Raw genomic sequence first — 26,015 nt, forward strand, 5'->3', positions numbered from 1 at the left:
CCATAACTCCCAAATCTTTAGCATGGTGAGGGGCTAATACTTCACGAGCAATATGCGGTGCCATTGTTAGGGGCTGTTTCCACAGATTCTTATCCACTTCCACAAAATCTGCCTCTCTTTCCAGTCCAGTCACTCTAGCCCTTAATAGAATTCCCTTCACTTCCCCTTCGTAATCCTGATAAAAGTTCTGCAGGTCCTGATTCTTTCCACTGGGATCGTATGCTAGGGTCACGTGATAGGGTGCCTGCGGCAGGTCCAGAGACCACCACTGAGGGGTTCTAGTGGTATAATACTGCCGCTTAAGGGTTTCCTGTTTTACAATAATCCCATCATCTCCACACTCCAAATGCAACTGGAATTTGCAAAGGAGGTCTCTAGCCATCAAGTTACAGTCCAGATTGGTTGTGATAACAACTCGATGTTCCACCGATTATTCCTGGTAACCCATTTTAACCGGTTCTGACACTGGGAATGTTGAGATTTGTCCCAGGAATCCTGAAAGTTCCTGTGTTTCAGTAGAGGCAGGGAGTTTAAGCTTTGATTGTACAGAAGACATGAAGGCTCCCGTATCTATCAAAAAGGGTTGCCACTCATTCAGAATGGGTTCGTCGTCCGGGGAGGATCCCTGCACAATCAAACTGCGTGGTCAATCGGGGGACAATTGACCAAAGGGGTTGTTTCTGGGAGAAGTTAGTGTAAGATCCTCCTCTTCCCCCCCCTTGCCCCCCTCCTCTTCCTCCTCTTCCTTTTCCATGCTGACGGTAGGGGCAATTTTTATTCCAATGTCCTTCCTGTCCACAATTGAAACAGTCAATTCCTCTTACCCAGTCCCGGCCTCTTCCCATACCATGCCGGGGACAATAGGGAGGTTTATTAGCAGGGCTCGGGCCGTTTGGCTGTTTAGTATAACCGTATCCTTGCTTATCCATCCAATCCTGTATGCAACGCTACGGTTCTATTGATCCTTCCTCCCGAGATGGCTCTTCCTTTCTAGTCACGTAATCAGTCTTGACCTGGGTTGGGGGCGCACCCCCCCCCCCCCCCGCTTTCTTTTCCTGCCAATAATATCTAACGGTCCTCTCCATCTGTCCGGATAGCGTGAGCAATCAAATAGTTGTTTGAAGATCACAGACATCTATAGAGGGGTGGTCTGCAGCTTGTTGTGCATCAGGGTTTGGCATTGGTCTGACAGGGAATTGGTGTCGGGACTTTGGGATCTTGGAAATCATTTCTAGGCCGGAGGATGTTTCAGAGCTGTCTGACTGCTTGACAGTTCTGTGTCTCGATCGGCGGGGGTGTTTGCTATGTCTTTCACAACTTGGACTGGTAGATTGACTAGAAGATTTACGGGACTGTTTGTGATGTTGAGATATAGTTCTGCCCTTTCGAGTGTGAGATCTGGTCCTTTCGGCTATATTGCTTGTAAACTGGGGATCCGAATCGCTATCAGAGGATGAGGAGTCAGTTTGGGTTAGTTGCTTTGGTGATATGGGGTTGTTCCTAACTCTTTTTACCGGAGTGTTAGGTGGAGGGTGTTGGGAAGAGGACTGGAGCAAGGGGCGGGAGGCACCGTTGGGCGCTGAGTCAGTGATCACTCATCAATTTCATCATCAGCCTCGGTTAACACAAAGCCAGCCATTTTAACTCATAGTTGATCAATACCTTTCTCAGAGGTCCCAGAGGATCTCTTAGTAAGTTTCTCGTGCGCACATTCTTTTTTTTTAAAGACGTCTACAGTTTTAACATGTGTTCCCTCTGTCAATGCAAGTCCTAATTTAATAGCATTTGTTTGCCAACTTGACAGAAGTGATGCATCTTTTAATTAATTTTTTTTTAACAATCCCTGTGCTTTTTTTTTAACTACCTCTACGCTTCTAGTGCCACCTAGAGGCCATTGATCATCTCCCAATAATTTGTTCAGGGCTCCTGATAATTTTCTAAAGTCTTCAGCTATTTCAGGGAATTCCTCACACAACCTTTGTAGCGGACTATCCGCATCCGTTGTTTTATCCAACTGATTACCCATTTTCACACTGCCCCTCGTATTACCGTGTCGTTACGCGTTCGTGTCGTCGTGCAATTTAAACAAACTTAAAAATAGACACAGACTTTACAGAAACGAACACTGACTTTAACTAACTCCAAATAAACAAACTTTACTAATGCTAACACTTACCCGCGTCGCCGCGCGATTAGGATACTTAAAACTCCCACGTCGCCTCGCAGTTCACGTCGCCGCGCAATCCGCGTTGCCTCGCAGTTCACGTCGCCACGCAATCCGCGTCGACCCGTGGCTCGCGTCGCCGCGCGAGTTAAGATACTTAAAACTTTAAAAGATAAACAAGGACTTCTAACACTTACCCGCGTCGCCGCGCGGTTCGTGTCTCCGCGCGATTTCAATACAAGATAGACAAAGACTTCTAACACTTACTGTCCTTGATTCCATATATTCCGTTCAGATATCCACAATTCCATCCCCCTGCCCATCCAATATCTCTGGTTGAAGCTGACTGTTTGCATCCCTGGCATCCTACTTGACCGCAGCCTGAGCTCCTGATGCCTTATCCTTTCCATTCTGCACCTCCTGCCTCAGCCTATCCAGTGATGAAATTCTCATTCAAAGCTGTATCACCACCAGACTTGACTATTTTAATGCTTTTCTGACTGAACTCCCATCCTCCATTTTTCACAAACCATCTCATCCAAGCCTCTGCTGCCAGGTCACTCACTACTCATGCCCTTGCTGACCTATATTTGCCCAGGTCCCCTGACATCTTCTCTGGCCCTTCAACCCACTGCACCCCAAACCCCTGAGTTCTCTGTTCCACTGACTCTGGCCTGTTTATCATCTCCTCCCTCCTTTTGCCCCTCCATTGGCAGCCGTGCTTTCAATCGTCTACCCCCAAGCTCTAGAATTCCTTTCCTAAAGCCATCTGCTTCTGTGCCCCTCCATTTTAAAGGTTATTTTAAGCCAATCTATTTGACCTATCTTTTTTGGTTACCTTTTGTAATATCTCATTCTTTGGCTCAGCATCCATTTTTGTGTGATTATGTGCATGTTATGCATCTTGTGATATTTTCTGTGTTGAAATCGCTGTATACATGCAAGGTGGTGTTGTAAAGGAAACTGCCTGTATAAAGCAGTCATCCTGTAATTTCACCCTTCAACTAAATGTACCATGTTTTTTTTTCTCCCAGCTTCTCGGTTAGGGAGAAGTAGAAGACCTAAGTATAAGTTACGTAAGCGTAGAACTAGATTAGGCGTTTGGAGGTACTTTTTGCACAGGATCTTCAACTTCTGGAACATGTTGCAGCACATGTTGTGACTGTGCTGCAAGTGTTCAAAGATAGTTGGTCAAGTTTCTGAGTGTGGCGAATATAACTACATGTGGAAGGTTCATTGGTATTGTCTCCCAGTCATCATGGTTTCCTGGAACCTGTTTGGTCAGCTTTGGGGGTTGGAAAGGAATTTCCAGGATTGGTCTAAGGCTTTTTCACCCGAGGAGTTTGCTTGCGTATGAGGGGAGGGGGGGCTAATGAATATTGTGCAGAAGTTATATGGCAGGCTTGATGGACTAAGTGGTCTTTACCTGTCCTCTTCTACATTTATAAATAAATCATTTCAAATATTTTCTGAAAACCCTTTCTTGATTACTCATTAGCACTGTCACTTAGTACTAGAAATAAAGTTTTAACACAAAGATACAAATAAAATGTAAAAAACTTAAAAGAATTAAACTTTACTATACAATAACGTTTCGTAAGACTTTGAGAAGCCTGTGGCTTGAGTTCATGGGAATTCCCAGAGGTTTTGCTCGGCTAGCTGAAAAGATGTAAGAATATATCACATTTGATCTGCCAGCATACATCTGTGTTTCCTGCTCCCAGATGATGTCCCTGGACTTGCTGGGCTTAACTCCCAACTCTGCCCAAATCATACTTCCAACATTAAAGAAGCATTGACAGGACCAACAACAGGAAAACCATTTTGATGAGTAACAAAAGTACTCCTTGAATTGGTATGAAATGTCGATTGTTAAAGCACGCACTCTTCAACTTTTTCTGAGGTGATTTGCCTGCAAAAACAAAGCTATTGTATTCAGAGTATTTTTACAGCAAATTATGTGCGATAAATGAATCTTTGCTCTGAATTTGGACAGTTTTTTTTCTTGGTTTGCACAAGCTTTTATTTAGGTTAACACTCAAACAAATGTTAAAAGCAAAACAATTTATATACAAGTAACAGAAATGTCTAGAAGGACTGTACTAATCAAGTTTGAGAGGGAAGTTCTGTATCTAAACATGATTAATGTAGAACCTTTTAGCCGTTGTCATCTTTTGTATGGTAGTAGCAAAGCAAGTCAAATGTCAATATCCAGGCCAAAGCTTCCAGTGCAACAGTGTGGATATTTTGTAGGCTGCCTGTGAGTTTCCACTTGAGGGCAGTGCTCAATGATGTGCTCCAGAATCTGATTAGGAGCTCCACTGTCGCATGATGGGGATGCTTTAATCTTCCATCTATGGAGAAGGTGGCAGCATTTACCATGACTGGTTCTGAGGCGGTTGATGGTTGTCCATTGTTTGCGAGGAAGGTTTGATCTTTCAGGTTCTACTGTGGGGTCCATTCCATATGTCACTGTTCTTCCAAGCATTTCACCATCGGTGATCGAGGCTGAGGGGAGATCGCTGAAGGGCTTAGACGATGGTCCAAAAAGGCTGTCTATGTTTGAAATGGGTTGGTGCTAGGTTGGTCAGATTGGCTGGGGTTGGTATGTCTTTGCTGGTGTAGCAGTTGTAGTCTCTGGTGACTGCATATTTGTGGCGTAGGTATAAGAACATAAGAAATAGGAGCAGGAGCAGGAGTAGGCCATTGGCCCCTCGAGACTGCTCTGCCATTTAATAAGATCGTGACTGATCTGATCATGGACTCAGCTCCACTTCCCTACCCGTTCCCCATAACCTTTGACTCCCTTATTGCTCAAAGATCTGTCTTTCACTGCCATAAATATATTCAATGACCCAGCCTCCACCGCTTTCTGGGGCAGAGAATGCCACAGATTTACAACCCTCTGAAGAAATTCCTCCATCGTTTTAAATGGGCGGCCCCTTAGCTGAGACTATGCCCTCTAGTTTTAGTTTCCCGTATGAGTGGAAATATCCTCTCTGCATCCACCTAGTCGAATTCCCTCATTATCTTTATGTTTCGATAAGATCACCTCTCATTCTTCTGAACTCCAATGAGTAAAGGCTCAACCTATCTTAAGTCAATCCCCTTATCTCCGGAATCAATCTAGTGAACCTTCTCTGAACTGCCTCCAATGCAAGTACGGAGACCAAAACTGTACGTAGCACTCCAGGTGTGGCATCACCAATACCCTGTACAGTTGTAGCAGGACTTCTCTGCTTTTATGCTCCAGCCCCCTTGCAATAAAGGCCAACATTCCATTTACCTTCCTGATCACTTGCTGTACCTGCATACTAACTTTTTGTGTTTCATGCACAAGGACCCCCAGGTCCCTCTGTATTGCAGCCTTTTGAAATTTTTCTCCATTTAAATTATAATTTGCTTTTCTATTTTTTTCTGCCAAAGTGGATAACCTCACATTTTCCCACTCACTTAGCCTGTCTATATCCCTTTGGGTATTTTTTTTGTGTGGTTGTGCGATGTTTGCAAGCACCCAGCCAACGTGTTCGTGTCGATTAAAAGCATACTGGTGATAATTCTCATAGAATTCAATTGGACATCCAAGGAATTGACATGCGGACTCAATAGACTCCACTGTAGAGTACACCAAGACGAGTGCTGCCATATGGAGGTTTTGAGCGTCTGCTCCTCGTGTATCATATAGTGGGATTGGTTGGCTCTGTGCCAAAACCACCTGCTCTGGAATCATTATGCAGAGCATGAATAGCCCCTGAGTTTTTTTTTTCTATTACCAACCGCCACATTAAACCGATCTCTCCTGCTGGCTTGCACCATCACCTCTAACAACGAGTGTAAAGAACTCGGGGATCACTTTGTCACCAAGGTTTAAAAAAGAACAGCTGTTTAGTTGCCATGGCTGTTTTCTTCATCCCATTGTCCACAAAACCAAATCATCTGGGCTCTGTCTTACCCAAGCCCTGACCCTCCCCTCTTTCTCCTCCCCCCCCCCCCCCCCCCCCCCCCCCAACCATCTCTCTCCAATTTCTCTCATCTCATCTCATCCTTGAGACCCACTTTCTTTTCACTACGCTGCTGACCACCCAACTTCCCTTCCTACCTGGCTAACATTGTAAATGGTTCCTTAACCTCGGCCATTGTCCACCTCTCTCAAAACTGCAACCTGTTATCAACCCCCTCTTTTTCTTTTTAAAAAAAAAAACTACCTTCGATCTCTCTATCTATGCAAACTGCAACCCCATCTCCAACCTCCCTTACTTCTCAAGACCTTGAACGTTCTGTCACCTCTCAGATCTGAACTCATGCCTCCCTCAACTCTCTGATTGAATCCCTCCTAATCGGGCCTTTGCCCTTACCACAGCATTAAAACGGCCCTCACCAATATGACGAACAATATTCTCTCTGACTGTGACTCTTTGTCCACATCGACCACTCTGCAGCTTTTAACACGTTTAGCACATCAGCTTTCTTCAAAGCCTCTAGTCTGTTGTTTGACTTGGTGGGACTGACCTCCCTTGGTTCCATTTTTAGATATCCTGTTGTTGCAAGAGCATTTGTTGCCATGGTTTACCTTCCCAGCCACCTACCATTACCTCAGGACTTCCCAAAGGAACCATCCTTCGCTATCTCCCCTTCCTCCTCTGAATGTCGCCCCTTGGCAACACATTTGTAGATATGGGGTCAGCTTCCAGACGTATGCTGTTGACACCCCAACTCAACCCCACCCCCCTTCCCCACTGCCTCAGTGTTGTCAGACTGCTTTGTCCAACATCCAGTCTTAAATGAGCTGTAATTTCTTCCAGGCAAAAATCGAGAAGACTGAAACTGTCGTGTTTGACCCAGCTCTCTTCCCCCTCTCCAGTCACTGTTCCAGGCTGAACCAGACTGTTCAAAACCTTGGAGTCCAAACTGACTATCGTCTTCATGAAAGGCCACAACCTTCTAACATCACCCATCTCGGCCCTTATCTCAGTTTCTGCAGCAGACAGACTATCATCCATGATTTATCCAGCTGCAGAATCGACGAGTGTAATGCTCGCTTGGCTGGCTTCCTGTCCTCTAAACTCTACATTTTGGCTCATTCAACACTCTGCTACTCTTGTGCTAAGTTCTGCTTTCCCATTACTCCTGTCCTCGCTGATTTACATTGGCTCCCAGTCCCCCAATGCTTCCAATTTAAAATTGTAATCTTTTTGTCTAAATCTATCCATGGCCTTTCTCCTCCCTATGTCTGCAACTTACTCCAGTGTGACTTCCCTTCTCCCAGACTTTTCAATTCTCACTATGACCTCTTGTGCATCTCCCCCTCCTGTCACCCCACCATGCGTGCCTGCACCTTCAGCTGCCTAGGCTCCACACTCTGGAATTTACTTCCTATTCACTTCCCTCCCCTCTTTTTTAAAACCCTCCTAAAAACCCACTTTTCATCAAGCTTTTCGTCACCACACTTAATAGCTCTTCCTCTTGCTCGTATTCCATTTTTTTCCCCCTTGTGTCTGCGAGGTGCCTTGGGACATTTTCCATGTTAAAAGTGCTATATAAATACAAGTTACTTTATTATGAGTTGTATGTTGAATGAAAACTTTAGGTCTTGTTTGATAACAATACTGAGTAGCAAATATGTATACAAGGTGTATTATTGGAGAGGAGAGTTTTTTTTAAATTGTTGAAACATTACCATGGTACTTGGAATATTTGCTGGAATTAATATAATTTTTTAATCTTACAGGTGCTATCAAGCAAATTTTAGAAAATGAGCTACAAATTCCTGTATCTCAAATGCAGTTAAAAGGTTGGAAGGCGACTGATGTAAGCGACAGTGTAAGTTTTTATTGCTATTTAAACGCCTGTTGGATTTGAATTCCGGGTGGTCACTAAAAGGACTTGTTTTATTCCTTTTCAATACCTTGCAAGAAAGAGGGGTTGGGAGAAATTGCCTGACGAAGTATCTGTTGACAGTAGCTAGCTACCATTACTTGGAAGACTATTAGATTTATAACTCTTGGCATGTAACGTACATATCTGATGGGTACTTGTAAAAATCTGAATATTTCAATAGAAGTCAAGACGCTGCATCTAACAGAATTTTAGATTTACTTTAGTCTGAGAGATTTGCAATCTGATGATGAAATCAAAATTGAGCCACACTATTGCAAAGTTTTAACTATTTTCAGCCCTAACCTATCTTTGTGAAAATTCTCATAGAAGCAGACAGTTAACCAAGATAGATTGAATAATGACAATAATGGCAGGAGTTCATACTTGTGTCTGGATCATGTCACTCACCTAGCTCCTATTGCAAAATGTCATCGCTTTCTTGCTTTGTAAATGATCTCTGAATGTGTGGCATCTGTTTTTCACCCATCTGCACATCAGAAATTTCAGATGGAAAAATATATTTTTCAAGTCATATCAGCTATAGAAATTATTGAGAAAATTTCACAATCCAAACACTTCTCTGCAAGTCTCGGAAATGATCACAGTTAGACAAAAAGACAATATTTTTCTTGATAAGCCGAGCCTAAATGATTGAGGATTCTTCCCATGCAGGATATTTATAATTGAGTGCAGTTGTTTCTGCCCAAATTAAATGGAGAACTGAAGACGATATAACCGGCGACTTTGAAATTGATAATGCAATTGTTAGCGCTTTTTGGATGATTATAAGCAACTGCCCATTTGAAACCTGGATGTTTTAAGTGATGGGGACTGCACCACCTTTTTTGTTCATAGTCATTAGAATGTTAAAATTTTTATGGCTGTGAGAAAGAGGCGCAAAAAAAAAGTGATCGAGATGTATATCCATGACCAAACACAAAATAACCAAATTCACAGTTTAGAGATTCCTTAGAAAGTCACAAACCAGCACTGCCAGGCAGTCTACCAGTTAACCTTTAAAGGCACAAGCTCCACTTGTGTAGTTAAGCAACCATGGTCAAAGTCAGGTAAGAGACAGTATCAAGCTAAAGGTGAAGGCTTTTATACAAAAACATTCATGGGATGTGGGCGTCACTGGTAAGGCTGGTATTTATTGACCATACCTAATTGCCCTTGAGAAGGTGGTAATGAGCTGCCTTCTGGGACCGCTGCATCCGTGTGGCGAAGGCACTCCCACAGTGCTGTTTGGGAGGGAGTTCCAGGATTTTGATGCGGTGACGATGAAGAAATGGCGATATATTTCCAAGCCAGAATGGTGTGTAACTTGGAGGGGTAATTGCAGGTGATGGTGTTACATAAGAACATAAGAACATAAGAATAGGAGTAGGCCATACGGCCCCTCGAGCCTGCTCCGCCATTCAATCAATAAGATCATGGCTGATCTGATCATGGACTCAGCTCCACTTCCCCGCCCGCTCCCCATAACCCCTTATCCCCTTTATCGTTTAAGAAACTGTCTATTTTTGTCTTAAATTTATGCAATGTCCCAGCTTCCACAGCTCTCTGAAGCAGCAAATTCCACAGATTTACAACCTTCCGAAGAAATTTCTCCTTGTCTGTTTTAAATGGGTGGCCCCTTATTCTAAGATCGTGCCCTCTAGTTCTAGTCTTCCCCCATCAGTGGAAACATCCTCTCTGCATCCACCTTGTCAAGCCCCCTCATAATCTTATGTTTCAATAAGATCATCTCTCATTCTTCTGAATTCCAATGAGTAGAGGTCCAAACTACTCAACCTTTCCTCATAAGTCCTCATCCCCGGGATCAACCTAGTGAACCTTCTCTGAACTGCCTCCAAAGCAAGTATATCCTTTTGTAAATATGGGAAGCAAAACTGCACACGGTTTTCCAGCTGTGGCTTCAATACCTTATATAGCTATAGCAAGACTTCCCTGCTTGTATACTCCATCCCCTTTGCAAAAAGGCCAAGATACCATTGGCCTTCCTGATGACTTGCTGCACCTGCATACCATCCTTTTGTGTTTTATGCACAAGTACCCCCAGGTCCCGCTGTACTGTGGCACTTTGCAATCTTTCTCCATTTAAATATTAACTTGCTCTTTGATTTTTTTTCTGCCAAAGTGCATGATCTCACACTTTCCAACATTATACTCCATCTGCCAAATTTTTGCCCACTCACGTAGCCTGTCTATGTCCTTTTGCAGATTTTTTGTGTCCTCCTCACATACTGCTTTTCCTCCCATCTTTGTATTGTCAGCAAACTTGGCTATGTTGCACTCGAGTCCCTTCTTCCAAGGCATTAATATAGATTGTAAATAGTTGGGGTTCCAGCACTGATCCCTGCGGCACCCCACTAGTTACTGGTTGCGAACCAGAGAATGAACCATTCATCCCGACTCTGTTCTCTGTTAGTTAGCCAATCCTCTATCCATGCTAATCTATTACCCCAACCCCGTGAACTTTTATCTTGTACAGTAGCCTTTTATGTGGCACCTTGTCAAATGCCTTCTGGAAGTCCAAATACACCAGATCCACTGGTTCCCCTTTATCCACCCTGTTCGTTACATCCTCAAAGATGTTCCCATGCGCCTGCTGCCCTTGTCCTTTCTAGGTGGTAGAGGTCGTGGGTTTGGGAGAAGCCTTGGCTACTGAAGAAGCCTTGGCGAGTTGCTGCAGTGCATCTTGTAGATGGTACACACTGCAGCCACGGTATGTTGATAATGGGGGCAATGAATGTTGAAGGTGGTGGATGTGGTGCCAATCCAGCGGGCTGCTTTGTCCTGGATGATGGCAAGCTTCTTGAGTGTTGTTGGATCTGCACTCATCCAGTCAAGTGGAGAGTATTCCAGCACACTCCTGACTTGTGCCTTGTAGATGGTGGAAAGGCTTGGGGGAGCCAGGAGGTGAGACACCCTCACTGCAGAATATCCAGCCTCTGACCTGCTGTTGTTGCCACAATATTTATGTGGCTAGTCCAGTTAATTTTCTGGTCAGTGGTGACCCCCAGGATGTTGGTGGGGGATAGGGCGATGGTAATACTGTTGAATGTCAAGGGATGGTGGTTAGACTCTCGCTTATTGGAGATAGTCATTGCCTGGCACTTATGTGACACAAATGTTACTTGTCACTTAATTGGCCCAAGGCTGAATGTCATCCAGTCCCTGCTGCATACGGGCACGGGCTGCTTAATTATCTGATAAGTTGCGAATGGTACTGAACACTGCAGTCATCCATGAACATCCCACTTCTGACCTGATGGATGGAAGGTCATTGATGAAGCAGCTGAAGATGGTTGGGCTCAGGACACTACCCTGAGGAACTTCAACCATTTTACTTTGTGTTAGATATGACACCAGACAGTGGGAGAGTTTTCCCCCTGATTCCACATTGACTTCAGTTTTATTAGGGCATCTTGATGCCACACTCTGTCAAATGCTGCCTCAATGGCAAGGAAAGTCACTCGCCTCACTTCTGGAGCACAAATCTTTCAGCACGACAGCCGGGATGATGTCGGGGTCCATAGCCTTTGCTGTATCGAGAGAGAGAGGGGGGGGGGGGCGGACGACAGAGAGGAAGGGGGAGGAGGAGAGGAGAGGGGGGACAGAATGAGAGCTGAGGGGTGGGGGCGAGAACGACGAGGGGGGAAAACAGGGGAGGGGGGAAACGGGGTGGGGGACACGAGACGGGTGGGGGGGGGGGAGTAAAAAATGGGGGCCGAAACGGGGAGGGGGGGGGGAGGAGGAGGGGGAGGGAGGAGGAGGAGGAGGAGGAAAACGAGGGCGAGGAGAGGGGGTAAGACGAGGGCGAGGAGGGGAGCGAGAAAGTAGTGGTTAGACGAGGGCGAGGTGGGGAAGACGAGGGGGCGGGAGGGGGGAAGCGGACCCACGGAGACATATTCAGCTTGGCGGGCACGACTACCAAAATTGGTGGCTTGAATCAGCGGTAAAGGGATTCGGCCCGCGGTGATGTCATCAGAGTGTGTGCCGCTGCTAGGCAGCCTACACCATCCAATTTCAGCAGTTGAGAGGCTTTTTATTGGCAGTGACTCCGCCAGGTTTTTGTGTTGGTCCACTTTGCTGAGGTACCCGACACAGCTGGACGTGGTCAGCAGTCTATTCCCGCGATCGGGTGATTTTTGGAGGAAAGCTTAACTTTGTTTTTTGCCTTAATTGAAGCTGCTGAGTGGTGTTCAGAGGTTTTGAGACTTCTGAGAACTTTCACCTCTTAGTCTTTAGTGGAGGCCTGCAGGCCTCATTCTGTGCTCCAGAGGCCTGCTTGCCCTGAAAAAGAATGGGATCAGTGTTGGAGGGGAACACCTAGGCAGGCGCAGGTCAGTACGCGGGAGAAGGCACCGCTGTCAGCAACATCAAGGGAGGCAGCAGCCATGGCTGCCCAACAGAGATGGATCTGCCGATGTTTGCAGATCTGCAGCTAGAGAGTGTGGCCAGGAGGGAGATGATGTCAGAAGGAGGGTGAGGTATACTGCCCGCCCCCCAACCCAACCCAACCCAACCCAACCCAACCACAAATAATGGGCCAGGAGCCTTGCCAGCAACAGTTTCCAGAGGTGCCCGACAATCACGAGGGCCATGGAGACGGGCATCATCTAGCTGCCAGGGGAGATAGCCAATGCAGAGGCTCAAAGTGTCTACAGACCTCCGTTCTCCTTCCTGTGCACAGTATTCCAGGTGTAGTCTCACCAAAGCCCTGTAATATTGTACAATTTGAGGTTTGTGTCCTTGCTGTTAAGTTTGCCTGGGAGCCAGTGTGACCAGACATTTTAAGTGGTGTTTAGATTGTGTTTTAAGGATTTAACCTCCAGGATTGTAAGCATGATTAATACAGAATTTTTGTTGTGATTTTTGAATTATTTTGATTATCTTGCACTCTATTCTAATTCCTTGAGATTTAATTTTATCACTTGTTTTTCTCCCCATCTGTAGACTATTCTGAGGTCTCTGCACTTGCCTAAGAATAATAGCCTTTATGTTCTCACACCTGACATAGCTCAACCAGGATCAGATGGACCAGCAACAAGTCAGTCGAGGTAAGCTGTTGTGAAGTCATTTTTTTAAATGTTCTTGTGTTAATCTAGTGCCTGATAACCTCACCAATGGTACTCGGCATTGATTTGTTTGACTGATGGGGTTACAATAACCGAGCATTAACATAACTTTTTTTTAAATTTCCCTGTGATATGTATCACTCAGCCAGAATAATAGAAAATTAAATTCAGACTAGCTCACCAAAATATTAGCATGAAAAGCAGGTTTAGAAACTTCAAAAGTGTATTTCCGTGGGGATCTCCCACTTGTCTATCACAATGTTGGCAGAAGAGCCACGGAAACCCTTGGAAAAGCTTCAGTATTACTGTTCAGTATTAGATATTCTGGCAAAGCTATGGTGGATAAGCAGGAGAACCCTTGCAGAAATTCAGCCCCATTAAATCTAGATGGAAGGGAGGTCTGCAGATATGCTATAAGATGACCTTGTCTAAAATTATTTTACAATTAGCAGTGAGTGCATTAGCCCTCTCGGATGAGCAATATATTGGGCCCAAGTTTCGGCCTGAGTTGCTCCTGTTTTTTTGGAGCAACTGGTTTCAAATGGAGTATCTTAGAAATTGCAATTATCGGCATTTAGTTTGCTCCAGTTCTAGTCAGTCAGAACAGTTTCACTTTGGACCAGAATTTTTTTTCAAAAGGGGGTGTGTCAGATCACTTACGCCTGTTTTCAAAGTTTAGGCAGTGAAAACTTACTCAAACTAACTTAGAATGGAGTAAATGAAGATTTTTGTACGCTCGAAAAAACCTTGCCAACACTTTACAAATCAGGCGTAGGTTACAAATTAGGCGTAGGGAACGAGGGAGGGTGGGGGGGAAGGGAAGTAATTAAATTCTACAATCATTCAGCAGTCATACTTGTACAAATAAAGATCCAACCTGAATAAAAATTTATAAACAAAGCAAAGCTTAAATATTCCATGTTCCTAACTGTGAAGCAGCAGGAGCCTTCGAGCTGCGGTGCTTCAGGAAGGCCTTCCATGTTGGAGACGGGTGGTGTCAGTGTCTCGATGGCAGCCCAACAGCGGCAGCAAGCAGCCTTTGAGCTGCGGTGCTTCAGGCAGGCCTTCCTTCCATCAGTGGTTGGACGGCAGCCGAAGAAACAACAAGCAGCCTTCGAGCTGCGAAGGGGACTGAGGCCATTCGGCCACGCGATAGGGGTGGCGTCAGTGGCTCGACGGCAGCCAAAGAGACAGCAATCAAGCAGCCTTCAAGCTGTGAGGGGGACTGAGGCCATTTGGCCACGGGATAGGGGCATCGTCAGTGACTGGCCGGCAGCCAAAGAGACAGCAATCAAGCAGCCTTCAAGCTGTGAGGGGGACTGAGGCCATTTGGCCACGGGATAGGGACATCGTCAGTGACTGGCCGGCAGCCAAAGACACAGCAATCAAGCAGCCTTTGAGCTGCAAGGGAGACTGAGGCCCTTATGCCAGGGACAGGGAGAGGCAGCCACATAGACACTTTTAAACTTAAATTTGCAGAATGGGTGCTGCATTGTCAACAGTGCTGCTAAAAGCACTCCTTCACACACACAAAAAATCACTAAAATTAAATCACAAGCCTTTCCAGGGGTCCACGAGACAAATCTTCACTTTTCCTCTGGTCCCTTTAAAAATGGCCGAGTACCAATGTTTATTTCCCACTGCGCGTGCAGGGTTATTTAAATTAGGCCCACCCCCCACTGCTTGTAGAATTGGCGCGAGTGTCTGGCTCCGCCCCCCGCTGTTTTGTGCACGCCGCGACATGCTGCTGAAGACCTGCGAGGAGCCGGAGAATATCGGAGTTTTTTTTCGGCGCACTTTCGAGCGCGAAAAACGGGTGTCCAGTTCGGAGCTGCGCCATTTTAGGCGCGGCCCGAAACTAGGGCCCATTATGTCAAGAATTTATTGTCACTCATAAATTTCCTGAGTAATGTGGCATACCTGCTCAGAGAACAAAAATGGAAATACTTGAACTCTGAGATAAAGCACTTTGTAATATATTTGCCTTCAAGGAGTTTTCTGTGTTTAACACTGGAAATACACAGCATTGAAAAAGATAGATTAGTGTTCAGGTATAGGCTCGTAACATTTCAGATTGTGGTGTTTATTACTATATCTGTATTCGTCTATTTTTAAATATTTCAATTAGAATCAAATATTGATCAAATTTTACATAGTATGTCAGGTCCAGAATCATTGTTAGTACACCAAAGGCCTGTATATTTGTATTTTCCTTAGAATACAAGGAATACTGATTATTGGAACAGTGGAGTAGGCCATTCAGCCCCTGGAGCAATTAGATCATGGCTGATCTGTATCTCAACTCCATTTACCCACCTTGGTCGCATATCCATTGATATCCTGACCTAACAAAAATCTATCCATCTCAGTTTTGAAATGTTCAATTGACTTCACCCCTGCCTCCCCCCCCAATCTTAACAGGTTTTTGGCGGAAGAGTGTTCCAAATGTTCACTCCCCTTTGTGTGACATCACTCCTTAAAGACCTATGACTACTTTTAAAATTATGCTCCATTGTTCTGGGATTTTTCCACCATTGGAAATAGTTTTTCCTCTATCTACCCTATCAAATCCTTCAATCATCTTAAACGCCTCAGTTAGATCACCCTTATTCTTCTATACTCAAGGGAATGCAAACCTAGGCTATGCAGCCATTCCTCATAATTTATCCCTTTTAGCCCTGGGATCTTGCTGGTGCATCTGCACTGCACCTCCCAAGGCCAGTATACCCTGCATGAAGTGTGGTGCCCAGATCTGAACGGAGTACTCCAGATGTGGTCGAAATAGAGCTTTATGCAACTGTAACTGCCCCCGCCTCTGCATCCGCTCATTTGATGCAGCAACCTTTGTTAACTCAAGACTTGACTATTGCAATGCTCTCCCGGCTGCCCTCCACCCCCTCCACCCCCCACTCTCCACCCCCCACTCTCCACCCCCCACTCTCCACCCTCCACTCTCCACCCTCCACAAACTTGAGCTCATCCAAAACTCTGCTGCCTGAATCCTAACTCGCACCAAGTCCCATTCACCTGTCGCCCCTGTGCTCGCTGACTTACATTGGCAACGCCTCGATTTTAAAATTCTCATCCTTGTTTTCAAATCCCTCCATGGCCTCACCCCTCCCTATCTCTGTAACCTGCTCCAGCACTACAGCCCTCCGAGGGCTTTGCCCTCTTGCAATTCTGGCATCTTGTGCATCCATGATTTTCACTGCTCCATCATTGATGGCCGTGCCTTCAGCTCCCAACCTTAGCTCTGGAATTCTCTTCCTAAAGCTCTCCATCTTTCTACCTCTCTCACCACCTTTTTAAGATGCTTATTAAAACCTACCTCTTTGACCAAGCTTCTGGCCACCTGTTTTAAAATCTCCTCATGTGGATTGGTGTCAAATTTTATTAATGCTTCTGTGAAAGGCCTTGGGATGTTTTACTGTGTTAAACGCGCTATATAATGCAAGTTCTTGTTATTGCATACCTTCCACCCCTTTTTTATTCCATCCCGCTAAGGCTAACATCCTATTAGCCTTTTAAAATTATTTTTGTACCTGTCCACTAGTTTTCAATTTTGGTACGTGTAACCCTAAATATCTCCTCTCCATAGTTCCTAGCATTTAGAAAATACACTGATCTATCTTTCTTGGGTCCAAAATGGGTGACCTCACACTTCCCCACATTGAACTCCATCTGCCACTGTTTTACCCACTTAATCTATTGATGGCCCTTTGCAACCTTCTGCTCCCATCTACATTACTGAAGGAAAAAAATAAATTGTTTTTGCTGTCCTTCTGTAGAATTTCAATAGATGGGGTACACAATAAGGCAGAAATGCACAAATTATAATTGTACGGTGTAAGTGATAAAATAAATGTTTTTTTTCCAAATATTCTATTCAGTTTAAGCCGTTTAATAAAAGTTTGTTGTTTTGGATGAGGTTTTCATTGAGTTGTTGAGGGAAACTGATGTTTTCATGGGAACTGGAGGGAGAGGTGTATGATATGTTGTGATTCTGAATTTAGACATCGCAGTTGGAGTGCACAGTTTTGGTCTCCTTATCTGAGGAAAGATATATTTGCCTTCGAGGTAATGCAGTGAGGTGAGAGTGACTGCCCTTGATATCAAGGCAGCATTTGACAGAGTATGGCATCAAGGAGTAAAACTGAAGTCAGTGGGAATTGGGGAAAACTCTCCACTGGCTGGAGTCATACCTAACACAAAGGAAGATGGTTGTGGTGGTTGGAGGTCAATCATTGGCATCCCATCCACCACCTTAAACATTCACTCCCTCCATCACCGATGTACCATGGCTGCAGTATGTACCATATACAAGATGCACTGCAGCAACTTGCCAAGGCTTCTTCGACAGCACCTCCCGAACCCCACGACTTCTATCACCCGAACCCCACGACTTCTATCACCCGAACCCCACGACTTCTATCACCCGAACCCCACGACTTCTATCACCCGAACCCCACGACTTCTATCACCCGAACCCCACGACTTCTATCACCCGAACCCCACGACTTCTATCACCCAGAAGAATAAGGGCAGCAGGCACATGGAACACCACTGCCTCCATGTTCCCCCTCCAAGTCACACACCAACCTGACGTGGAAGTATATCGCCATTCCATCATAATCGCTGGGTCAAAATTCTGAAATTCCCTCCCTAACAGCACTGTGGGAGTACCTTCACCACACGGACTGCAGCGGTTCAAGAAGGTGGCTCACCACCATCTACTCTGGTAAGTCGGGATGGGCAATAAATGCTGGCCTTGTCAGCGACGCCCACATCCCATGAATGAATTTAAAAAAAAATGAAGTTTCACTAGATTGATTCCTGGGATGAGAGGAGGGATTGAATAGATTGGGCCTATACTACCTGGAGTTTAGAAGAATGAGAGGTGATCTCATTAAAACATAGAAGATCTTGTGGGGTATTGACAGGGTAGATGCTAAGAAGTTGTGTCCCCTGGCTGAGAGTCTAGAACTAGGGGGCAGGATAAGGGGTCGGCCATTTAGTACTGAGATGAGGAGGAATTTCTTCACTCAGGGTTGTGAATCTTTGCATTCTCTACCCCAAGGGGCTGTGGATGCTGAGTATTTTCAAGGCTGAGATAGACAGATTTTTGGACTCCAAAGGAATTAAGGGATATGGGGATCGAGCGGGAAAGTGGAGTTGAGTTTGAAGATCAGCCATGATCTTATTGAATGTGGAGCAGGCTTGAGGGGCCACATGGCCTACTCCTGCTCCTAATTATGTTACGAATCAACCAGATCTGGACCATGGCAAATGACTATTTGTTCAGTGCTGGTCAGGATTAAAAAAACCTCACTATGCACTGCTACACTTCTGACCGACTCAGCAGGTATTACAAATCTTTGGGGCAGAAAAACATCATTGGTAATGTAAATAACTGGGGGAAAAGGTGTAGGAGTGGAGAAAAAACAACAATATTACAAATTAGTAATTTCAGTATCCGTAAGTAATGTAGTTTTAGCTTGTACCAACCATTTGACTTATTCCTTCTGTATATTTGCTGTATTAGAACAATTGGTTAACCCTTATCATTGTTTTGCTGGAAGAGCATCACAATAAGCATCAGAAATCAGACTCTCGGTCCCAGATTATGAGATCGCTGGTAAATGTATCTATATTTATATAGTAATCTACCTATAATATATTAAAAAATCTTGCATCTACAAGAACTTCTTGTCTGTACCACTTGACTTGTCACATTTTTCACAACTTTGTGTCCACCTTTTCCATTATGACATCCTACGTCCACATTTATAATGGAAAACACCTATGTAATACTGTCACTTTGATTTTTACAGTCTGGCCACTGGGTTCCCACAATTCTCTGAAAATGCTTTCTGAACTATTTTAAATTTTCCATTTTTTTTCCTCCTCAATAACTAAAATTTCGAATGTGCCGAGTAAGAAAAAATAATAAAAGAATTATGCATTTTACAACTATTAAAATTTATCTGTTCAGTTGTCCATGTTGTCTTTTAAAGCCTTATTTAAAGTGTTTACTTGAAGCCAGTGTCTCCCAAAACCATTGTCCTCCTTTAGCCCATCTATCGCTCCCACCCTCTCAAATCTCCTCCTGTGGGGGTCCCTTTGCATTGCCACTACTTTTCCAAGTTCTCTGGCCTTATGTCAGTGGGTGCATGCAAATGGGAACTGTGTGAAATAAACAAACTATTTGTGAACAGTTCTCTAATTTGGTTTGGAGAAGTTTAGAATCATATAAATTGCATTATAGAAGGTGGCCAGTTCAACCCATTGTTCCTGTTGTTAATGGTGCTTGGTAATGAGCTTTCTGTGCATGAGACACTCGGCTCACCAAATAGTAACATTTTAATATTATACTTTTAATGTTTTATACTGTATATGGACCAATGAAACTGTACTTTGTTTCACACCTGCATTTCAATTATCAATGTAAATGCACATTTACGAAAATGTTGCATTGTGACATTTAATTGTTTCATATTCAGTTAATGTCCGCCGCAAGATTGAGCTTGCATTGTTAACCGCCGATCGCCGCCTTTGAGTCACGGAACGTGGGGTTGAGTTTGGTTTTTGAGCAGCTGGCTGTGCGGCCCGGGCCCGCGACATGTCTCGGCGAAGGCCAGTTCTAATTTATGGAGCTACTTGAGTCGTGAAGCGCAGGTTCCAGCAAATCCGCCCCGCGTATTTTTTTTGTTGATGTAGAAGTGATTGTAGAACAAGTAGCTGCCATAAAAGGAGTGGCGAGTGGAGGCCCTGAGAACAGCGTGGAGACATACCACTTCAGGGAGCAGCATGAGCTGCGACGGCAGCGAAGAGTGACATCGTCAAGGTCCCGGTCGGAGATTGGAGCATGGGCAGATACAGCAGGAGTGGCGCGGTCAGGCGAAGGAGCAGCGAGAGACTGTGGAGGGACGTGATCGGTGCCCAGGAGAGGCGTGAGTTCGGGGCCAGGGGCCCAGGGGCAGCACGGACCGGCCCACACTGCGATGTGTGCGCACTAGGTCCGTGCAGCAGAGCAGGTCTCCAGTCGTCTTAGGTAATCCTTACCACTGGACCAAGACCTAGCTCTGTCAAGCCCGTATGGTGGTTGGTGTGCAACGGCCACCACATGTTTTTTTTAATTAAAAATCCACGCACACATGTTTTTTTTTAAATCCAAGCACAGGCATCTTCCACCCTTGAAGATGTAGCTCAGGACCTGGAATTTTAGGTCCTTCATTGGAATACCTGTGAACTTGCACTTTTTTGGCATGGAAGCAAGTCATCCTCATTTCGAGAGACTGCCTATGATGATGATGATTTAGCTAATTTAAATGTTGATTATCAAGCTAATCATAGAATGATACAGCACAGGAGACCATTCACCTCATTGTGCCTATGCTGGCTCTATGGTAGAGCTGTGGGATTAGTCTCACTCCCCTGCTCTTTACCAATAGCCTTGTAAATTTTTTTATCCTTCAAGTATTTATCCAATTCCCTTTTGAAAGTTACTATTGAATCTGCTTCCACCACCCTTCAGTCAGCACATTCCAGATCACAATAACTCGATGTGTTTATAAAAAAAAAAAGTTGCCCCTGGTTCTTTTGCCAATCACCTTAAATCTGTGTCATCTGCTTACTGACCCTTCTGTCACTAGAAACAGTTTCTCCTTATTTACTCTTATCAAATTCATAGATTTTGAACACTTCTATCAAAATTCCTTCTCTAAGGAGAACAATTCCAGCTTCTCCAGTCTTTCCACATAGCTGAAATCCCTCATCTCTGTTCCCATTCTAATAAATCTCTTCTGCAGCCTCTCCAAGGCTTTGACATCCTTTATAAAGTGTGATGCCCAGAATTGAACACTACTCCAGCTGAGGCCTAGCCAATGTTTTTTTAAAAGTTTAGCATAACGTCCTTACTTTTGTACTCTGTGCCTTTATTCATAAAGCCAAGGATCCCATATGATTTTTAGCAGCCTTCTCAACTTGAACTGCTATCTTCAAAAATTTGTGTGTACATACACCCACTGTAACATTGTACCATTTAGTTTATATTTCCTCTCCTTGTTCAACCTCCCAGAATGCATCACTTTACATTTCTCCATTAAATTAAAATTCAGGACCGAGGCCATTCTGGATTTGGTTCTTTTCCAGACTTTCGAATGTGTTTCTGACGTCACGAATCCGGAAGCACCTGAGCCCAGGTTCGGTATTTTCGGATTTTGGAACGTCAAAGACGGGGAGAGGGCGCCGCCGAGGACGTGTTTGGGCCCTGCCGAGGTGGTGTTCGGGCGGGGCCCCACCGATGAGGTCAAGCGGTAAGGGCAGCGGCGGCGAGGCCCCGAGATAAGGACAGTGAGGTCGGGCAGCGACGGGGCCCCGAGGTCGGCGGGCCCAGATTCCGGACGACCCTGCCACCGATCGTCCCGGATTCCGGAACATTCCGGGGGGTGTGTGTGTGATAGATACATTTGAGTTTTGTCTCATCTGCAAACTTTGAAATTATGCCCTGTTTATCCAAGTTCATGTCATTAATGTATATTGAAAAGAGCAATGAATTTAATATCAACCCCTGGGGAACAACACTGTATGCTTCTGAAAGTCTGGAAAAACAACCATTCATCAGTACACTGTTTTATGTCCCTTAGCCAATTTCATATCCATGCTGCACTGTCCCTTTAATTTTGCTAACAAGTCTATTATGTGTCGCTTTGTCAGTTGCCATTTTGAAAGTCCATATTCACAACATCAACAGAATTACCCTCATCAAACCTCTCCGTTACGTCATCAAAGAACTCAATCAAGTTAGTCAAACACTATTTGCCTTTAACAAATCCGTGTTGACTTTCATATATCAGCCATATGCCCATTAATTATGTCCTGGAATATTGTCGCTAAACGTTTCCCCACCATCAACGTTGGACTGACTGACCTGTAGTGCCTGGGTTTATCCCCCTCCCATTTTTTAAGTAGGGGTGTAACATTTGCAATCCTTCAGTGCTCTGGCACCAACCCTATATCTAAAAGATTTGAAGGTTGTGGCCAGAGCCTCCGCAATTGCCATCCTTACTTCCTTCATGAACCTAGGATGCATCCCATGCAGACCAGGTGACTCTTCTGCTGAGGACAGCCAACCTTTTCAGTACCTACTCTTTATCTATTTGAACCTATCCAATATCGCTACTACCACCTCCTTTACTGCTGCATAGAAAGAAAGACTTGCATTTATATAGAGCCTTTCAAGGCCTCCGGACATCTCAAAGCGCTTTACAGCCAATGAAGTACTTTTGGAGTGTCGTCACTGTTGTAATGGCAGCATCCTCTTCAATATCGATAGATGCAAAGTTACCATTTAGTATCTGTCATCTCTGCCTCCACAAGATTATCTCCTTAGTTTGCCCCAACCTTTTACTACTTATGGCCTCAATTTTGGCCGAGCCCGTTTTTCAGCATACTTACCGGAGTTGCGCCGCTTATGTACGTTCAGAGATGCGCCGAAAAAATGTTGGAACTTTGGCTGCTGTCTGGCCTGTAAACTGCAGTCGCGCAGTGTGGCCAGTCGTTCTGTGCTGGAAAATGTGCTGGGACGTCTGCACATGCGCAGTAGTGATTAGTGATGTCCGCGCATGCGCAGTAGCGCTGCGAGTTGGCAATCGGCCATTAAAGAGCTGCTTGTGTCTTTGTGACCGAATTTCTGAGTAAAATATCATGCTTTCTTGTTGTTCATCAATTCACTCAGGACTTGTGTTAATGCTCTCGCTCTTAAAGCTAGCTAGGATACAGAGAAAGGCAATGAGATGATTATTAGACGCGAGTAATGCGGTGAGAGACAGAGCTGGACTTTGTTTCATTGGAGAAAAGATTAAAAGGGGGAGGGGAAAACATGAATCCTGTCCTTAAAATTCTGAGAAGCACTAATTATGTGCTATTTATTTGGATTGAACTCTGGACACAGTGAGTCGAGCGATTGGAAGTATTTTTGACAGCTCCTTCCCCCCCCCCCCCCCCCCCCCCAAGCACTTAGGAGATTACATCGGGAGACCACCGGCCAGGGCTAGGGGCGGGCAGGAGAATTGATGGTGCTCCTGCCTGCCGGTGATTTCTATCAGTTCTCCTGCCCGCCCCTAGCCCAGGCCGAGTGGCCTCCGGGTGCGTTGTCCCGCCCCTAGCCCAGGCGAGTGGCCTCCCGCACCGGCCCGCTGCCTTCCCGCGGCTGAGTTTGAAGATGAAGGTAGGACTTTAATTTTTTATTTCTTATAGAATTGTTAGTAGTTTTTGTTTGCAAACATTGCTAAGGGTAAGGCTTGGTTGGTTTAGGTCCAGGTCCTCTCTGCTTCCCGCCCCTAGCCCAGGCCAAATGGCCTCCGATGTACCGACCTGTGCCGATTTCTTTATCTCTCAGCAGGGGATTTCTGAAGTGGCCACATACGCTTGCTTAAGTAGAAATGGAGTAACTATTAGCTGGCCAAAGATACCTAAATGAGGAGAACTGGCGTAGATGGCTGGTAACGCCCCCTTTTGAGAAAAAAAACGAACCTAAATAAAATGTAACAAAGTGAACGCTGGTGCAAAATGATTGGGGAAACTGGGGATTTTTAGGTTACGCTAGAAAAAGCAGCCTACTCCAAAAAAAAATGGAGCAACACCTGGTCATAATTGAGCCCAGTGTTTACAAAATACTTTTGGTTTCCCCTTTAGTCTCTAGATCTCTAGTTTCTGTATTCAGCTTGGTTCTCAACTGTATTATGTAACTTACATTTTTCATAAGCCTCCTTTTTCTGTCTCATTTTAATCTCTATATGTAGTAATCCAGGGAGCTCTAGCTTTGGATGTCCTTCCTTTTCACCTCATGGGAATGTGTCTCTTCTTTACCCAAACCATCTCCTCTTTGAAGGCCTCCCATTGTACAATTACTGTTGCCTACCATTTTTAATTCCAATCCACCTGGAGCAAATCCCTTCCCAACTCACTGAAGTTGGCCCTCCTCCAGTTAAGTATTTTTATGCTTGATTATTCCTTGTCCTTTTCCATAACTATTCTAAAACTGATATTACGACCACTGTTCCCCCACATGCTCCACTTGCCCCTGTAAAATACATTTCATAGGGGCCAAGTTTCGGCCTGAGTTGCTCCTGTTTTTTTGGAGCAACTGGCTTAGAACGGAGTATCTTAGAAATTTGAATTCTCGGCATTTAGTTTGCTCCAGTTCTAGTCAGTTCGAGCAGTTTCACTTTGGAACAGAATTTTTTTTTCAAAAGGGGGCGTGTCCGGCCACTTACGCCTGTTTTCAAAGTTTAGGCAGTGAAAACTTACTCCAAGCTAACTTAGAATGGAGTACGTGAAGATTTTTATACGTTCGAAGAATCCTTGTCTACACTTTAGAAAATCAGGTGTAGGTTACAAATTACGCGTAGGGAACGAGGAGGAGGGGGGGGAAGGGAATTCATCAAATTCTACAATCAATCCGTAGTTATACTTATACAAATAAATCCAACCTGAATAAAAATTTATAAGCAAAGAAAAGATTAAATAAACCATGGCCCCAAGTTTCCACACGCGGCAAAACAGGCGCCCCTCCGAGCTGGGCGCCCGTTTTTCGTGCCGAAAATGGCGCCTGAAAAAAAAACGCGCTATTCTCGAGCGCTTTGCAGCTCGATGTCAGCTTGGCGCGGTGCCCAGGGGGCGGAGCCTACCACTCGCGCCGATTTTGTAAGTAGGAGGGGGCGGGTACCATTTAAATGACTTTTTTTCGTGCCGGCAACCCTGCGCGTGTGCGTTGGAGTGTTCGCGCACGTGCAGTGTGAAGGAAACATTGGCACTCGGCCATTTTTGTAGTTCTTTGTAGCTGTTCAATTTTTAACATTTTTTAATAAAACCACATTGCCCTTCCATGATCAGCACTGAGGCTTCTTACAGCAGTGAGAAGGCTGCAGGAAGCCTCAGAAGTTGAGGCAGCCGTTTCCCGATGGGCCCGACCAACGGCAGGGGGGCCTCCCCTCCCCGCCCCTCCTGCCGTCGGGAACGGCTGCCTCAACTTGTGAGGCTTCCTGCAGCCTTCTCCCTGCCTGAAGCACTTTCACACAGGTAGGAACATGGTTTATTTAATCTTTTCTTTGCTTATAAATTTTTTATTCAGGTTGGAATTATTTGTATAAGTATAACTAAGGATTTATTGTAGAATGTAATGACTTCCCTTCCCCCCCCACCCCCGTAACCTCGTTCCGGACGCCTAATTTGTAACCTGCGCCTGATTTTTTTTAATGTGTAGACAAGGTTTTTTCAGGCCTACAAAAATCTTCACTTGCTCCATTCTAAGTTAGTTTGGAGTACGTTTTCACTGTGGAAACTTTCAAATCAGGCGTCAGTGGCTGGACACGCCCCCTTTTTGAAAAAAAATTCTGTTCAAAAGTGAAACTGTTCTACATGACTAGAACTGCAGAAAACTTAAATGTGGAGAATTGCGATTTCTAAGATACTCCGTTCTCCACCAGTTGCTCCTAAAAATTAGGAGAAAATCAGGTGGAAACTTGGGGCCCATGTTCCTACCTGTGTGAAACAGCAGCAGCCTTCGAGCTGCTGTGCTTCAGGCAGGCCTTTCATTTTGGAGACAAGCAGGGGTGTGGCGTCAGTGTCTCGACGGCAGGCCCAACAGCGGCAGCAAGCAGCCTTCGAGCTGAGCTGTGGTGCTTCAGGCAGGCCTTCATTCTGTTAGTGGCTGGCCGGCAGCCAAAGAATCAACACCGGACGCACGCAACTTTCCAAGGGGGTTGAGGCCATTCGGCCATGGGATAGGAACGGCGTCAGTGGCTGGCCGGCAGCCAAAGAATCATCACCGGACGCACGCAACTTTCCAAGGGGGTTGAGGCCATTCGGCCATGGGATAGGAGTGGCGT

The 26,015-nt window shown here is 45.1% G+C and overlaps 1 protein-coding gene across 5 annotated transcripts in view; it reads left to right on the top strand.

Moving 5' to 3' along the window:
- faf1 (Fas (TNFRSF6) associated factor 1) overlaps positions 1 to 26,015 on the top strand; it is a 521,459-nt gene that overhangs the window by 95,471 nt on the left and 399,973 nt on the right. For all 5 annotated transcript variants that reach the window (XM_070886900.1, XM_070886901.1, XM_070886898.1 and 2 more), the window contains 2 exons: positions 7,893 to 7,984; positions 13,004 to 13,107. In XM_070886900.1, coding sequence (XP_070743001.1) covers positions 7,893 to 7,984; positions 13,004 to 13,107 — 196 coding nt within the window. The remainder of the gene's footprint in view (positions 1 to 7,892; positions 7,985 to 13,003; positions 13,108 to 26,015) is intronic.

Source organism: Pristiophorus japonicus, chromosome 8, assembly GCF_044704955.1.
Source record: "Pristiophorus japonicus isolate sPriJap1 chromosome 8, sPriJap1.hap1, whole genome shotgun sequence".
NCBI classification, from domain to species: Eukaryota; Metazoa; Chordata; class Chondrichthyes; family Pristiophoridae; genus Pristiophorus; species Pristiophorus japonicus.